Source organism: Lasioglossum baleicum, chromosome 5, assembly GCF_051020765.1.
Source record: "Lasioglossum baleicum chromosome 5, iyLasBale1, whole genome shotgun sequence".
Lineage (NCBI taxonomy): Eukaryota > Metazoa > Arthropoda > Insecta > Hymenoptera > Halictidae > Lasioglossum > Lasioglossum baleicum.
In genome coordinates, this window is record NC_134933.1 from 17,133,018 (window position 1) to 17,149,727 (window position 16,710).

The 16,710-nt window shown below is 47.8% G+C and overlaps 1 protein-coding gene across 3 annotated transcripts in view; it reads left to right on the top strand.

The window, feature by feature from the left end:
- The window catches only part of Sema1a (semaphorin 1a), a 181,099-nt gene that overhangs the window by 151,441 nt on the left and 12,948 nt on the right, over positions 1 to 16,710 (top strand). For all 3 annotated transcript variants that reach the window (XM_076423157.1, XM_076423158.1, XM_076423159.1), the window contains 7 exons: positions 3,500 to 3,596; positions 5,904 to 6,313; positions 10,620 to 10,708; positions 11,676 to 11,817; positions 12,152 to 12,500; positions 14,323 to 14,939; positions 16,225 to 16,435. In XM_076423157.1, coding sequence (XP_076279272.1) covers positions 3,500 to 3,596; positions 5,904 to 6,313; positions 10,620 to 10,708; positions 11,676 to 11,817; positions 12,152 to 12,500; positions 14,323 to 14,939; positions 16,225 to 16,435 — 1,915 coding nt within the window. The remainder of the gene's footprint in view (positions 1 to 3,499; positions 3,597 to 5,903; positions 6,314 to 10,619; positions 10,709 to 11,675; positions 11,818 to 12,151; positions 12,501 to 14,322; positions 14,940 to 16,224; positions 16,436 to 16,710) is intronic.

Genomic DNA, 16,710 nt, shown 5'->3' on the forward strand with positions numbered 1-16,710 from the left:
TTAGCCGCGGGTCCAAGACTGTTGCGGTTCCACCTGTGTGCGTGCGTAGATGCCTAACCACCGAGAAGAGAGAGAGAGAGAGGGAGAGAGAGTCGGCTGCAGGGGGGCCGTTAAAAAATAATGGCTTAGGGTCGTTCGCAGCAGTCCCGTGTCACCCTGGCACGTGCGAAACTTTAATGACTTTCGCTCGACGTAACGCCGCATCTCTCCGCGTCGCTCTCTCTTTCCCTCGCTCGTTCCCCGTCCCATTTCCTTAACCCCCAGTATGTAAACTGGCCGAGGCTCGCGCGGGTCCACTCGTGCGGCGAACCGCCGCCAACCCGGAGGAGATAATCCACTTCACGGGAACGAGCTGAACGCTCGATGCCCGATACCCTCTGTATCCACCCTCGCTAAGCGTCGGCTTCCTTCCATCTTTATTAATTCATTGGCCGTCTTCCTTATCTCCGACTCTCTCCCCGTAAATGGGAGAGCGACCGACTACTCTCGCCATCACTCGAGCGTGTAAAAGGGTATCCCGACGAACGGCAACAACCAAGGTAAAACGTGCCGTACCGTTGGTCCATCGGCTTAGGCCGACCACACGCGGCTCAGGTCAGCTTCGGAAAGTCAAATTTGAATTTGTCGAGCCGAAGAAATTGGATTCATTGTTGTCGCCGTGGTCCGACGACTTTCACCTTGCTGTATGGACGCCACAGTTAGTGGTATTTTGAAATGTGGACTGCTTTCGCATAAATATATCTTTGCGAAATCCATCGTTGTCCCAGGTATCTAGTGTACCGATGACCCGAGGGTTTCGAACTCGCCTCGTTGGTCGAGACACGAACAAGAACGATCTCGCAAAGTTCGATCGGCGAAGTTTGACGACCGGCTGGCCGGTCCAGCCGCAGCCTTGGACGCGTTCAATATTTCCAGATACGCGAGAGGCCACCGTTTCACGACAGGGCAGCGCCTCGGGAAACTTATATAGGTGATTTGTGACCTCGCCCCGCCGAGGCTCGCCGCTGTCGGATAAATCCACCCCGGTCAATTTTTTAACGGTTCGCGAACAATCGTCCCACCGTGGCCGACAGCGAGCTCCGATGCGGCCCGCCTCCGCTCGGGATACGATGAAATATCGCGCGAATACGTAGATACAGTAAACCCTCCTGCACGACGGAGAAAAAATTAAGATCTCTACGAAAATTTAATTCAATCGATTAGAACTCTTAGGTGGAACTCCCTGACGTCCAGTAAACACGTGTATTCAAAAGTATTCTCACGTATTACATATTAATTATGCAGATAGATTGTTCCGACCACAAACTTTCACAAGTTCCAACGCCTAACTTGACTGCGGATCTTTATGCAAATTAAAAATATTCTACATTAATTACGGGAAGCAGGTTGAAAATAAAAATTGATTTCATCCCTTGACGACTTCGTTACATTAAAAACAACGTTACAGTGTCCTGACATTTTTCTAATCTATTACTGTTCTATATTTCACCCAATTATATTTTTTTCATAAACGCCTAAAGATCCGCAGTCTACTTATAACGAAGTATATAAATCGGAGATGAATCTAGACGTGTACGATTCGAGGAGACACCGGGACCCGTCTCGATGCGCCGAACGGCAGCCTCGTTCGGCGGTTCGCGCATCCATCGAAACGTATTATAGGTATGCACATACTAACGCGCGCGAGTTCGCGAGACAGCGAGGATAGTGAAATAACGAGCACGTTCGTCGAGTTTGATGCAGACGAGTTCCGTGCGAGCGCGAAATTAGATTGGGCAACGATCCGTGCGGTTCTCCGTCTTTTCGCGATCGGCTGGCGCGCGCGATTGCAATCGACCAGCTAATTTTCGGAAGCGATAACGGAGCAACTATAGGTCCGTTAGGAGTTACAGGTTACCCAGTTTAATTTCAAAGCCATCCGCGAAAGAGACCGCGCAGCTACTTCCTCGTAGGTCGTGCGGAGGAACGTTATTTCCGCCACTGTGACTTCCTCGAAAGTATTGTGTCGTTCTTCTATCCGAGACAGTTGTTACCGGATATCCGAGAGGAAGAACGCGACGGATCCGATCGAAGCCGATCGGAATTGTGTTAATTACTTTGTCGAACGTCTTCGGGAAGCGGACCGAACGGGTCGAGGAGGTCCTTCCACGATGGCAGCCCCCCTTCGCCTTAGCGCATCCGTTCATTGTTACCGTCGATGGTGTTGCGTGCTTATCTCCGACCTAAATTGCATCGACCGGATACGAGAGGCCGGTCGGCGACATTGACTGACGTCGAAACGCGGAAACGCCCCGATAATTATGCCAGAATCACGAGAGACGTCGATTAGGATCTGGCTCGGACGGAGCGATTCCACGTCCGCGGATTCCCCGGTGATTCGCAATTTAGGTCGGCCAATTTCGACGAATCACGGCGGCCCGGCTTTTTAGCGAATGCTACGGCGATGCGTTGCGAATACGTTGAAACGGAGGATCGGCCAAGATCCGGTGGAAACGCCCATAGAGACGTTGCGACGTTCGTCGTTGGTTTCCCAGCGAAGAATCGGGTCGAATCTTTGTTTATAAATAGAATAAGTCTGGAAATGAGTCTTTTGACTTCGGCATGGAAGCTGTGTCCACAGCACCGATCCCGTGACGTCATGCAGATTCATGTGTCACAATGCCACGTGACTTATCCGACAATGACAGGGAGAGGGTAACTGTCTGTTCCCCTCAATTTCCCCGGTCTGGCGACACTGATAGGAAGGAGTGGGACAGATGCTATGTATTCCCCTCCAAATGCTTCCCCCTCTACCACTAAATGCGGCACGATTCCCCTCTTGCGACTCTCTGCACGAGGAGATATGTGACGTCACATTGCTCCCACTTACCACGGCTAGCATCTGCCAGCCATCCACTGTCACATATTTTCGAAGTCGCTATAGGGAAACCTCATACCGAAGAGAGAAACGCGAAGACTTTTTCTGGCAACGCTGGTCACCTCGAAGCCACAGTCGAATGAAGATGGCATTTTTAAGCGACACAGTCCAGATCAGTAAACTGCCTGCCGTCTTAAACGGGGGAGGGGTTTCTCGAAGGAAACGCGCGGAACGATCGATCGTGAACGGGTGAGGTGACCGTAGTGACTAATAGATAGGTAATTAGCGGATAATGAAGTAGAGCTTTCCAGGGGTTGGAAAAATTCTCGATCGCCGGGATAGAGCCGTTAATGATCGATCGGTGCTTTGTTCCTCGAGTTCGCGGTCAAAAGGAGCTTATTACGCTTATTAATCCGACTTCCTGGCTGATCGTTGCGGGGAACGGGGACAGGACGAATGACGCGCAGGTTGTCGTCGTTCTTCCTTTCCTTCCTTCCTTTCTTGGTCACTCGTCCTCCAATAGCCGGTCTATTCGTCGCGAAAGGGGTTGTCGAGAGCCGACTAATTAGATGAATAAGATAATTCCACTTTTCAGACGATGGAACAAAAACTAACCGGCGCTTCTCTGCTTTTCTTTTCCAGGTGCGGAAGATGTGTTCAGGTTTACGGGAAACGAGACGCACACAGACTACTTTCGGCTGGTGCTCCGAGACGGGAACTATCTTCTGGTCGGCGGAAGGTAAATAGAGGATTCATTTGGAGCGAGTGCTTTAATTAAAGGACCGGTTCTTCTTCCCGTTCTTTGCCGTCGGTTCGAGGGCCCCGGTGTGATCGAGGTCCCGGCAGACTGTTCGCGGCTGCCGGTCGGCGGCCACTGTCGGCCGTTGCTGGCCGGTTGCCGGGCCACCAAGCTCGATCTCGTCGGGCCCTCCAGTTGTGTACGTGCGCAGAGTACCTTCCTCTTACGAGAAAGCTCGATTTCACGGACTTTCTTCTTCCCGAGTCTTATCCCTCTCTTCTCTTTCAGTTCACTTACGCCTCCGCATTCACCATCTCAAGCTTCGACCCGTTCTCTCTCTCCTCTTCTCTCGTCTATTCTCCTCTCCTTTCCGCTCGCGCGATGAATCCCGAGACGCGGCCGAGGGTGGCTACGGGTCGCTGTTCTTCCCTGTTAATGAGATCGAGCAACTTTATTTAGAAACTTCTTCGTACTCTTTATTTCGCGAACCTTCGAATCCGAAGCACCGAACAACGCGTTCCGCCTCCAGCCGCCGCGCCGCGGCTCTCGGTGAATCTCTTAAAAAAGTTTCGCCTCGCGAAACGGAGAAAGACGTTACTTGTAATTAAAAGGCGAGATACGGCGCCAAGAATTCTCGTTTTCATTCCGAGCGAAATACCCTCGATCCGTCGCGGCAGGCGTCGGGATGCCCCGCAACAGGGTGTCGTAACTGGCGCATAGTTGAGACGAGACGATCTGACCGAGCTCAAAAATCCATTTTCGTAACGTTATAAATAAAAATGAATTATATTAATATCTATATCCAGGACAAAACAGAAGTTTATTTGTTAAGAATATTATAATGTGCATAAAAGTTGATTTTTCGGGACGTAGCAGCGTGGAAATCCTCTCTAATAGAAACCTATAATTATCCGACAGAACTTTTACCTTGTCAGATTTCATTCGCAGTCAACATCGACGTTTTATGTTTTTTTACTCTCATTTACTTTGTTTATTATGAATTTAATGGATTCTTTTATGCAGTAACTTAACAACGGATTCGATAATATAGGTAATAAAATTTTAGGCCATGTATATATATATATATATATATATATATATATATATATATATACACACACACACACACACAATAACAAGTCGTTCTTGTCGAAATTAGTATCATTATCATATTGATTTTATGATTACGGATTTATGTAGAAATATGAATATCTATATTCAATCTAAATTCCTATTTATAGAGATAGTATTAATTTTCCAAAAATTCATCAAAGTTACAGATTTTTTACCGATGTTAAATCGTCTCGTTGCGCGGCGCCTTCATGGATCGAGCCGCGCAGGATCCCGTCCTCGGCCGATCGATCGGGCTCCTCGCGCGACAGCCAAACGAAATCGCGATAATTGGGTCGACCGCGTCACCGGGCGTGTGCCGGTCGCTGCCACCGACATCGCCGATGCTCGAATTACGCTAATTGTTCCATCGATTTGCCGGGTCGTCGGGTTCCGGGCGCTTTTTGCCCGTCATCTCGTCGCGACCCGGCCGAGATTTGTCGGGCGCGGCGTCGAGCATCGCCGCTTCGGGGAGCGTTAAATCGTTGTCGAAGTCGCGGCCGGGAAAATGTTCGCGAGGCGACACGGGAAATGGCCGACGGGAGATTCGAACCGGGAATATTAATCTCGAGTCGCGCGCCATAAATCTATCCCCGCTTGTAATAAACGGATCGGGGTGCCGCGCAGCTGGAATCCTCCGCGGTTCCGTCGCACGGTCGTCGCGTCGCGTCACGTCGCGTCGGTCCCTTCGATCGACTTTTTTCCGCGTCGCGTCGGTTCGACGCGTCGCGTTGGATAAGCGGAAGATGTAAGAGGACGCGAGAGATGCCGTCGATACCGCGGTGATTAATGCTCGATCAGGAATATTCTTTGTCGAAAAGAAAATACCTCCAGCCGCGCCACTGCGTGCAGTAGCGTAAACGTGCGGGGGCTGTATTCGTTGGAAATTCGAGGCCGAAAGTTTCGATCGATCGCGAGGAAACAAAGAATCCGTCACGCGATTATCGAGCTAGGACTCGCTTCTAGGATCTTTCATCATTCGACGAACCGCTCGAGCTATTCAGTCGACGTTGAAAAGACTGTCGCGCACAAAGGGGAACCTGCCACTCGAACCGTTCAATCCCAGAAACCTCTTCTTACTGTTCTCCTTCGGCCTCTCGTTCTCCTCGATCCTTCCGCTCCTTCTCTTCTACGTTCCCCGCCCTCTTCTCCTGCTTCTTCTTCTTCTCGTTCTTCTTGTTCTCGTTCTCGTTGCAGAAATGTCGTGCACAACCTGAGCCTAACCGACCTGACCGAGCAGCAGAGGCTGATTTGGTACTCGACCGACACTGACGTGAAGATGTGCCTGGTCAAAGGCACTCCCGAAGAGAATTGCCAGAACTACATTCGCATCCTGGTGAAGACAGAGCCCAGCACGTTGCTGGTGTGCGCGACTAACGCGTTCAAGCCGATGTGCCGAGACTACGGCGTCTACGCCGGCAATTACACGATGGTGAAGGAAAAGGGGGGCCAAGCGATGTGCCCGTACGACCCCCGACACAACAGCACCTTCGTCTACGTGGACGGGGAACTGTACACCGGCACGGTGGCCGATTTCGCCGGAATGGACCCCATCATTTACAGAGAACCGTTGCAGACCGAGCAGTACGACTCGAAAAGCCTCAACGGTGAGTTCGATCGTCCAGACCAAAGACACGGGCACTGCCAATTATCCATAATAATTAGACCGCGGATCTTTATGCTACATCGAAATTCTCTACATCAATTGCAAGGAACGGTAGTTCCTTTAACCCTCGCGTAGCCAACCGAAATGATAATTTAACAATTTGATTATTCTACAGTTTTGTTATCGATGTAAAGAGGAGATATTCACAGCAGTTTCGTAATTACATTTTTAAAAGACCGTTCAAAAATTGTTGAAAATGCTCTTAGTAAGTTCAGAATAGTATATTGGCATTCGTAAATTCTTGTAATCGTGTTATGTACTATTTTAAGTGCATCAACTCGTCTCCGTCATTCGTTGTAAATGCATAAATTCCGCGGTCTAATAATACTCGGCGAGATGAATTCATTGTTCTATAACCACCGGAAACGAGCAGGAGAAACTACAGAAATTAACCATTCCCGATAACGTTGCGCGCGAACCGTGCGCGTAGATCGACGGATTGGCGGCGGAACACGTCGATGTTAATGCGCGATTAAATATTAAAATAATGGTAGTGAACGGGCACGGTGTGTGCAAAGAGTAAACAGCTGGTGTGTTTTTGATAGCGGAAGGAGGTCGGTGGAACGCGGTCGTTTCAAGGAATTTATCGCTCGATATACTAAACGGCGCCCGTCGTTGTTCGCCGGAGAGGGAGAGAGAAAACTTTCCACTTTTCTACTGTTTAAGCGAACCGCGAACGACCGGCCCTGTTCGAAATTAAAGAGAAAATTTCTCGCACGAATCCGCGTAACGGCGTGAAGCGGCGGCGGTGGTTGAAAGATTACCAAATCGACCGTAATGGGAATAAATCGTTCCTCTCGATTGTCGAGGGTCCTGGCCGGCCTCGTGGTACAGTAAATCTTCTACAATCGCAAAAAGGCCGTACACGATAAACGCAAAAGAAATATCCCCTCCACTGTAGTAATCTGATCTCGGCTCGGGTATATCGGTGTGAAGTCCAATTACAAAACTTCTTTATTTCTCATTATTCTTTATTGAACTTTCACTAACTTATTCGTGATATTGTTCTGATTAAAATGCCACTAAACATGGTATAATTTGAACTGTATTTAGTGGTTTAATTGACGGTACATAGTAAGTTTAGGACATAGAAGGAAATAACGAGCGAAAAAGAAAGAGAAACAGCGATCGCGACGCTCGGCAAAAATTAAAAACTTATGTTTAAAATACCAATGCGATGCTAACATTTTTATTTTCAATTTTCTTCTTGTAGCACCTGTCTCATGATAGTTGTCACATTTTTTTAATTGAAACGAGTCGTTGAAAAACCTACAAGGGGCTGTAGCTCAGTTAACTTGCCATAGCATATGTTAAATATATGATAAATTATGCTTCACATATGTACAGTAAATTTGGGCCGAATCGTATCTTGTTTGGTGTCGTTTTAATTAGAAAAATGTCGCAAATAAATTGGTAAAATTTCATTAAAAATAAGTAAAGAATAAACAAGTTTAATTATTGCACTAGTATTGACTGACTGATACACTATTTCTTGTTGCGCCTTCGGCCGCGTGGCCCGCGTTTACATGCGCTGTCCTTTTGTTCCAATCGGGGTCGAGGATCGAGGATCGGACTTAGATGAAGACTTCACTGTAATTCGCGCGGAGCCGCAAATCGTTTGCGTTTATGTAAACGACGGGTACGCGGGGCGTAAAGCGTCCAGGCGGCCGAGTCGCTCGGTGACGCTGGTACATATAATATCCGCGCCGTCGCGTGTCGTCGAATCGCTGTTTGCAGGGGCAAGTTTCGAAGCTATCGCATGGACGGCTCTCGACTTTGAAAATCCTGACCCGAAGTCACGAACCGAGAAATTAGATACTCGGCAGCGTCGCGATCAGCCCCGTGATTCCGTGGCAACGAGGAAGCGGCGCCGGCTTTAGTCTGCACGGTGTAATTCGGAGATTAACCGTGCGTGTACGCGGATTGCGCAGGGTCCGGGCGTTCGCGGAGATTATTCGACGACCCTTCCGTGTATCTGTATACATATGTAGTAATGACGGAGCAACGGCTGCTGCTTCGCGTCTCCGTGCGTCGTCGATAGGAAATTTTAATCCGGATCAAAGAGCTCGAAGCTGCGCGATCTACCTCTCCACCCCGTCCAACGAGTTTCCTTTTTCGCGAATCGTTATTATTAACCGTTTGATCGGACGATTCCTCGTGAATTTCGCTCTCCTGCGACCGTTGTTAAAAAAACGCTACAGCGGCGTGAATTACGGTTCCCCAGCGATTCCGGCGAAGGGTCGAATTTTCTTCGGGATCGACCTAAGTAAGAATTATGGTCCAGATAGCGAGGGATGACAGCCTCGCGACACACGTACGGTCACAGTAATATTTAAGAAGGCCTCGCGATCGCGACGATTCGAAGGCGATTCGCTAAGGGTTCGGCTTACACGAAACGCCTCCGGAGACCAGAGACCGATAAAACTGATACGTCACCTTGTTCCAGGGGTTGACTCGTCCGTCAGAGTATTTTAATTGAACGGTGTACGAGCGTTAATCAAGTTTCTCCGGCCGCTGGATAATATTGATTTTCCCTCCGTTCGTTGAAAATTCAATTTCCCCTTTTTATCTTCGTCTCTTGCCTCTCCTTTCCCGTCGCTCGTCCGAGCTCCGTGAACGCTCGGAACTCTTGGCTCGAGTTCCCTCGCGCGTCAACAATTACTTCCAACATCGTCGTCGTCGTCGTTGTCGACGGTGAATCGTTTACGGTTACGGCGACACGACTGCACAGAATCGTTTCGTTATCTCGGCTACGGTCGATGGTAACAACATTCCTCCGCCCGCATCCGTCGGACTCGACGGAGACGTCGACGAATTTGACCACGATCTAGCCGCGTCTTCGACCGATGTCGGTCATTCTTCTAATCGTGGGAACAACCGCGAAAAAAGCGGAAGATGCGAAAGGGAAGCGGTTCTCGATCTGTCTCTCCTCCTGTTTTCAACTCGTCGAACTCTCGATCCGAGGGAGGAAAGAAAGAAAGACAGCAAGACAGCTGGACGACGAGGTGGAACGATGGTTGAATATCGGAAGGGTGATGAGAGAGAGAAAGAGAGTTGAGAGACGGCGAGAGGGCAGCCGAGGGAGAGAAAACGACAGTGAATTTATGGGACGGAGCGCGGCGGGTTCGTTCGGATATACCGACGCGCCGCGCCGCGCCGCGCCGAGCCACGCCACGCCGCGCGAGATTAATATTACTTTATGAATCCTAAGAAGCTTATGAAAACCCTGTCAAGTTAATAAATCGATAAAGTTTTCCCACTTTATCGGGCGGTTGTGCGCGACAACCGAAGCGGCGGAGATAGAGGGGGAGCGGGCCGCGCAACGATGTAGAAGAAGAGGGAACAATCGAGAACGAGGGAGGAGACAGTCGGACGGAGAACCGCGCGACAGCGCTCAAATAACCGAGAAAATAAAAGGGTTCTTACGTATTCGTGGGCGGCTTATTCTCACAATGCGTCACGTCGTTGGAAACGCTCTCCGCCTCGCGCGGAAAATCGATCCCCGCCGAGGCCAACGGTAATTGGAAGTGATTTCGTGTGAGGGGTAAAAATGATTTTCTAACGGGCGATCGATACTAGGGATCGCATGAAATGCTAGTTTTCGATCACTCGTTACATTCGATCACGTTCGTTTCCAATCACGGTGATTTTTGTGATCGCTTCTGATTGGCGGACAGCATAACTTGATCTTCGTGCAAGTCACAGAGACATAATCTGTATATTTTATACAGGGTGAGTCACCTAACGTTGCCACCTCAAATATCTTTGTGGTTTTTAAAGATACGTCAAATGTCTGAAGGGCAAAGTTGAATGATTCAGTGGGACTCACATGAGTCACAAACAGAAAAAACCTGATGAATTCCTGATGTAGCGATATGTGAAACGGATGAAAATGTCGGGCCAGAACTCGTATTACGCTACATTGACTCATGCTTGCTTCTCGGGCAATTTCTCTCGTACTCACATGTGGATTGACAGCTACAGCTGCTAAAATATTAATTTCATTGTCTTCAGTAGTCGACGGATCCCGACGTATCCCGTTCGCGCCTCCTTCCGCTCGGTTCTCCGATTCCGAAAATCGGCGAATTCACCGCGCTCCGGGTCGTCGTTCCCCTTTCCCCGGGGCCAACTAGTTATCTTGCGACCGTTTATTTAGAAGAGAACTTTACGGCCGCCGTTTATCCGCGTCCCACGTAATAACGATAATAGCCTTGTAACGTTGTAACGCATGTGCATTCTAATTGCAGCGCCGAACTTCGTGAGTTCCATGTCCCAGGGAGACTTCGTCTACTTCTTCTTCCGGGAAACCGCTGTAGAATATATCAATTGCGGCAAGGTAAGTAGTTTGCGCCCGTCTAATTGCGCGATTAGTCTCGCGGAAGAGGAACGCGTTCAGAATCCATTTCGGAAACGAACGGAAAATCGTCGACGATTAAACGTTCGGCAAGTTTGAACGATCGGAGCATTCCGCGAGCAGTATAGCTCGGAGCACGTAGTTTATCGCGCGCCCGCGTCGCGTTGCGTCGATTGAGTCGATTCGGCTCGGTTTACGGCGCTTTCTTTCCGTTTCGCGGCTGTCACGGAGACCGATGGGCTTTCGAGAGCTCTCTCGAAGCTCGTTCTCTCTCCGCGTCTGCTTTCTCATCGGCAAATCATTTTCGACGAGCGACACGGAAAACTTGTATCCGGGAGGCGCGTCCTCTACCGAGAAACTCCGCTCCAATTTATCGTCAAAGAGACCGCCGGAGCCACGGCCGGATCTGGTTTCCGTTGCTCGTGACTCGCTATCGCCTGCAATTCTACACCGCCGACGAAGACGCATCGACGCACGCACGCACGTTTGTACGAGACGTACGCGTAATACAGGACCGCGGGGAGATTCGCAGGAGCGGCATTTGATCTTATCGAGCCTCACGACGCTAACCATTTGCGGTCTTCGCAACTTTTGCCGTTTCGTTCCAGCTGGTACATAGTCAGAGTAATCCGACACACGAAATGACACAAATCTACGTTGGGGATTTGTAGACAAAACCATCAACCATAGCCTAATCGACTCCCGAGTTCCCAACCTAGTGGTGCCTTCAGAAAGAATTGAAATTAAACCGAGCATTAGTCTATAATAAAATTAATGGGTTACCCTGACGTGACCGACAATCATTTCTCGCTTTCGATGTGAGACTAGCTGGAGCGAAACGCGACATCGACGTAGAAACGTGAAGGGTTTAAGCGCGCAATACACCAACTGCTCCGAGGGAGCTTTGCGTACCTTTTCATGACCAGAGCGTCTCTCTTTTCGATTTCAGACCGTCTATTCTCGCGTGGCGAGAGTCTGTAAACTCGACCGAGGTGGTCCTCATCGTTATCGCAATAGGTGGACCTCGTTCCTAAAGTCCCGACTCAATTGCTCCGTTACCGGAGACTTTCCTTTTTACTTCAATGAAATACGTAAGTAGACCGTTGGCTTTGTGGACGCCGCTATCGGGTTTCGCGATCGATCTCCGTTCTCTCCGCCGCGCTGAACAGGGAGAAGAAGGATTTTGACACCGCAGCATTTTCCCCAGGTGAAATCGATAAGACGAGTGGAGAGATCGGGGATCGAATACGCGCGCGACCATGGGCAGCAGAGTCATCGATTTTAAAAAAGCGGCGCGTTTGCCCGAACCGCGGAGGGACAGGGAAATAAATTTCCACCGGCCGGGTCGTAAACGTCTACGGTCGCGGGCAAACCCGCGCGCGCAAACAAAGAGCCTCGAAATTACAGAGCGAACGTTATTTGCAGAATCAACGACGGAACTGATATCGGGCCAGTACGGCAATAAGTCGGCGCAGTTGATATACGGCACGTTCACCACACCGGTGAACAGCATCAGTGGCTCGGCCGTTTGCGCGTTCTCCTTGCAGGACATCACGGACACGTTCAAAGGGAACTTCAAGGAGCAGAGCGCCATCAATTCGAATTGGCTGCCCGTGCAGAGCACCAAGGTCCCCGACCCGAGACCCGGACAGTGCGTCAACGACTCTCGCTCGTTGCCTGATTTGACGCTCAATTTCATTCACACGCACTCCCTGATGGACGATCTGGTACCGAGCTTCTTCGGACAACCGATCGTCATACGCACCAGCTTCCAGTAAGATCGCCATCTCCTCGTTCTCTCGCTTCTCGAGTTTCTCACGACGACAGCTAGAACCATATACAAACTCACAGACATTCTCTGCAGACAGTCTGCATACAAGTCGTTTCTTCCCTATAATGTCACGTGTCCACATTTGGAATGATATTTTAGTTTCTCCAGCCATGTCGTTGAACGGGGTTATTGTTACTGGTTTGGCAGGATATACAGGGACTCCCACTAATTTTCGGACACTCTCAAAAAGACGATAAGCGTTTTAATATTAGGCTATACAATTGGTTTACTACACGAAGTCGAAAGGAATTTTTCCAAAAATTGCAATTGGTCGGAATTGTAGACAAAATACAACTTTTTTATGTGGGCTTATATTGAATATTTAAAACGTATGTGTTGTAGATCTATGTCAATTATACGTATTGTGAAAGTTTCATTGAAATCGGTTGATGCGGAAAAAAACGACAGACATTGAAAGATGTAAGAATCCATAGATTTGTTGCAGTTACAGGCTGAAAATCGTGAACTGCAATTTTTACCATCTTTAAACGTTTGTTGCTCATTGCAACGTCGACCGATTTTGAGGAAAGTTTATGGATACGTAAATGTTTAAGTGAAAGCTATACCAAAATATGAAAACTATGGGTTTAAGAATTTGGTAAGAATGTAGAAGAGTGATTTTGAAATTTTATCAGACAAAATTGGTGCGAAAGAAAATTCAATTCCTGCTTCAATAAAATGTCCGGCCACTCTTTTTTATTGCGATTCTCGTACTCGGAACTTTTTACGATCCGCAAACAGTCGTTTCAGTGGAAACGTTCAATAAATGACGAAACTTGTTTATTCGACCACGTGTTAATTGCACGACTGCTGCACATTGTCTACAAAGATAAAAGACTGGTCTGCGAACTCTCTGCGGAGAATCCTCGGACACCTACAGACCTTGTATGCGTACACATAGTGATGAATCGCTTCGATCCAATAGTTACAACAAAAAAGTCGAATCACTTGCAACATAATTCGAAACTTAGAACTCTTAAAACTCTTGGACGTCTTGAAAGTCTTCGCAGTCTTGAAAATCTTGAAAGCCTTAAAACTTTAAATGGTTTGAAATGTTACATCTATCACACAAAACAATGATTACGTCGTGTCAGCATTGAAAATCACGCAGTCCGCATGTCTGTTTGCATAATATCAACAACGCGTATGGCTACGCTTTATATTCCGTGTGAGTTGTTAGTAGACCGTCCACTGTAGACGTGCTAGTTTTCGTTAAAGTGTTGTTTAATACTTGGAATTACACTGATTTATATATTAGAAAAGTACATACCTTAATTATTACAAAAAATATTTTTATTATGGTATTTTTGCTGTTGTTTTATTCATGTTAAAATAATAGTGTTATTTTGTATTATTCATTACAATTTGTTGGACGCCAAAACTGGATGGACTGACAGACTGTAATTTGTGTAACAAGCGATTTAAAGCTAGTGTTTAAAGCTCATGAAACTTGACGTAATTAAATTCTCAAGACCTTCAAGATTTCCTAGATTTTCCAAGCTTCCAAGACATTCGAAACTTGCAAGATTCTCAAAAGAATAACATTTATTAAGATTATCAAGACTTCTAAAATTTTCAAGACTTTCAAACTTTCAAGAGTTTCTGATTTCGAATAAATATCGAATTGATTCGAAACTCCGTGATGATTGATTTGTTTGAAAACTTGCAAGACAGAGTATTGTATGCCCATCACTACCGTACACATGCCTGCAGACGATGTCGGTAAGCGTGCACAGAGCTTAACAGAGGCGTTCTCGCGAAACAGTTACAGATTCACGCAGATCGCTGTGGACCCTCAAGTGAAAACTCCCGGCGGCAAGACGTACGACGTGTTGTTCATCGGCACGGACAACGGGAAGGTGATCAAGGCGGTGAACGCGGACTCCGCGGACACTCACCTGAAGGTCAGCCCGGTGGTGATTGAGGAGATCCAGGCGTTCCCGTCAACGGTGCCGGTCCGCGGCATCAAAGTGGTTAGGGCCTCGCAGGCCGGCGACGGTCTCGAAGACGGCAGATTGGTCGTGATAGCGGACAGCCAGGTTCAGGCCCTCAGGCTTCACCGCTGTTACAGCGACAGGATCTTGTCGTGCGGCGAGTGTGTGGCACTTCAAGATCCGTACTGCGCCTGGGATAAGATGGAGGGCAAATGCAGGGCCCTGGTGGGCCCGGCGGCCACCGATGCCAGCAGATTCTTGCAGAGTGTCGCCACCGGGATGCACGCCTCCTGTCCTCCCAGCAAAGGCCTGGGCAAGGATGCGGGCAGCGTGGGCGCCATCTCCGCGAACCAGAACAAATTCCCTCAGGACTCGATGATCCCCAACAAAGAAGGCCCCGGTGGGGAGATCATCAACATCATGCAAGACGAGGAGCAGGATAATTCAGGTATGCCAGGCGATCACATCTCCGGATAATATTCCTCCAAGCTTCAAAAGCTGACGCGAAGAAAATCGATAGGATATCTGCAGCAGTAGACTGCGAATTTTATGCGTTCATAGCAAAAATCAATAGATCAAATATAAAACTGAGAAACGGTAAAAGAGTCTAAGGACAGTGTTACATTGTTTTCGACTCCTTAAGATGATTAAAAGGGAAAATGTATTTTCCTATGAATTCGGTTTCTTACAATTGACTTCGACAATCTTTATTTTGTGTTGGTTATTTAAATAAATGTGCACAGGGTTTTGGATATATATATATATATATATATATTAAGAATAATTTGAATAAAATACATTATAAACGTTCTGAGCAATGTAACGTTCGGACAGAGACTACCGTGCGCTTTACGCGTGCGTACCAAAGACCCACAATAGATGGCCCGCACTCTGTTCCATATAAATACCAGTGCTCCTCAACCTTTTTATCGCCGCGGACCGGTCAACGTTTGATAATTTTTAATTTATATTTCAGATTGTTCTGATTTAATAATTTTAATTTAATTGTATTTAATGTTCCTTGGGCGGCCCGGTACCATTTGATCCACGGACCGGGGGTTGGGGACCACTGCCATATACAAAATATATAGAAATACATATAAAACCCTACATGTTGCATACAAATCTGCAGTCTAGTAATCGGTGTTGCCGTAAAACTTCCCTTCGAGGGAATACATTACAACAGAGGGGTAACCAGTGACGTCATGATACGTACTGTAGGGTCGTTATAGGACTCCCGTCCTCGACACGAATCGTGACGTCACTATCTGGGTTACCCTTTCCCCCACTATTTGTCCTTCAATCCACTTGACCTGGTAGCGCTGACTGTAATAAATAGACTGCGGATATTTATGCAAAATAAAAATTGTTGGCGTCAACTGCAAGAAACTGGAGGTAAATAGGCAATCTTTTCTTTCTTTCATGATTGTAATAAACTAGCAGCAGCGTACATGTGGACAGTCTTACATGTACATAAAGTTTACTGTTTTAAATTAGACCGTCTCATTTTACTCGTAAATGTATAAAATCCGCAGTGTAGTAATAAATGACCACAATCGAACCGCTCAACGAAAAAAAAGGGCGGTTTATTATTCTCTCATCGCTCTACCTTTTCCTGGTAACAATTCATTTTTATCTGGGATGGGTTTGACGAAATCGGAGAAATATCCCAGTGTACACGGATCGAACAGAACGCCACCGCTTCGAAATAATCAACGTTTTACTCTATCCAGGTCCCGAGGTGTCCGCGGCAGATTCGCCACCGCCGCAATATTCCGTCGAGACTCTGGTGATGGCCGTGGTGGCCGGAGCGTTGGCAGCTCTGCTGGTCGGTTTCGTGGCTGGTTATCTGTGCGGCAGAAAGTGCAGGAAAGACGAGGACGACAATCTACCGTATCCGGACACGGAATACGAATACTTTGAGCAACGGCAGAACGTGAACAGGTGAGCCACGAGTTTCTCTCGCATTCTAGCGTGGCTCGTACGATCGATATTTGTACAGTTGGTACTCGCTCGTTGCGCGAGAATGGGACCGAAATTTCGGGCAAGATCCGAGGTTTTTCATTTCCCATCTGGAACTCCCCCACTGTTGGATTGAAGCCGCGATTATCGTGTACTTCTAACATATAAAGAAACAGTAGCAACACCTTCACGAAATTACCATTTCCACTGAGCGTAGGTTGTAATGAGCGTGAGCCCTAGACTACCCCCTTCTGGGG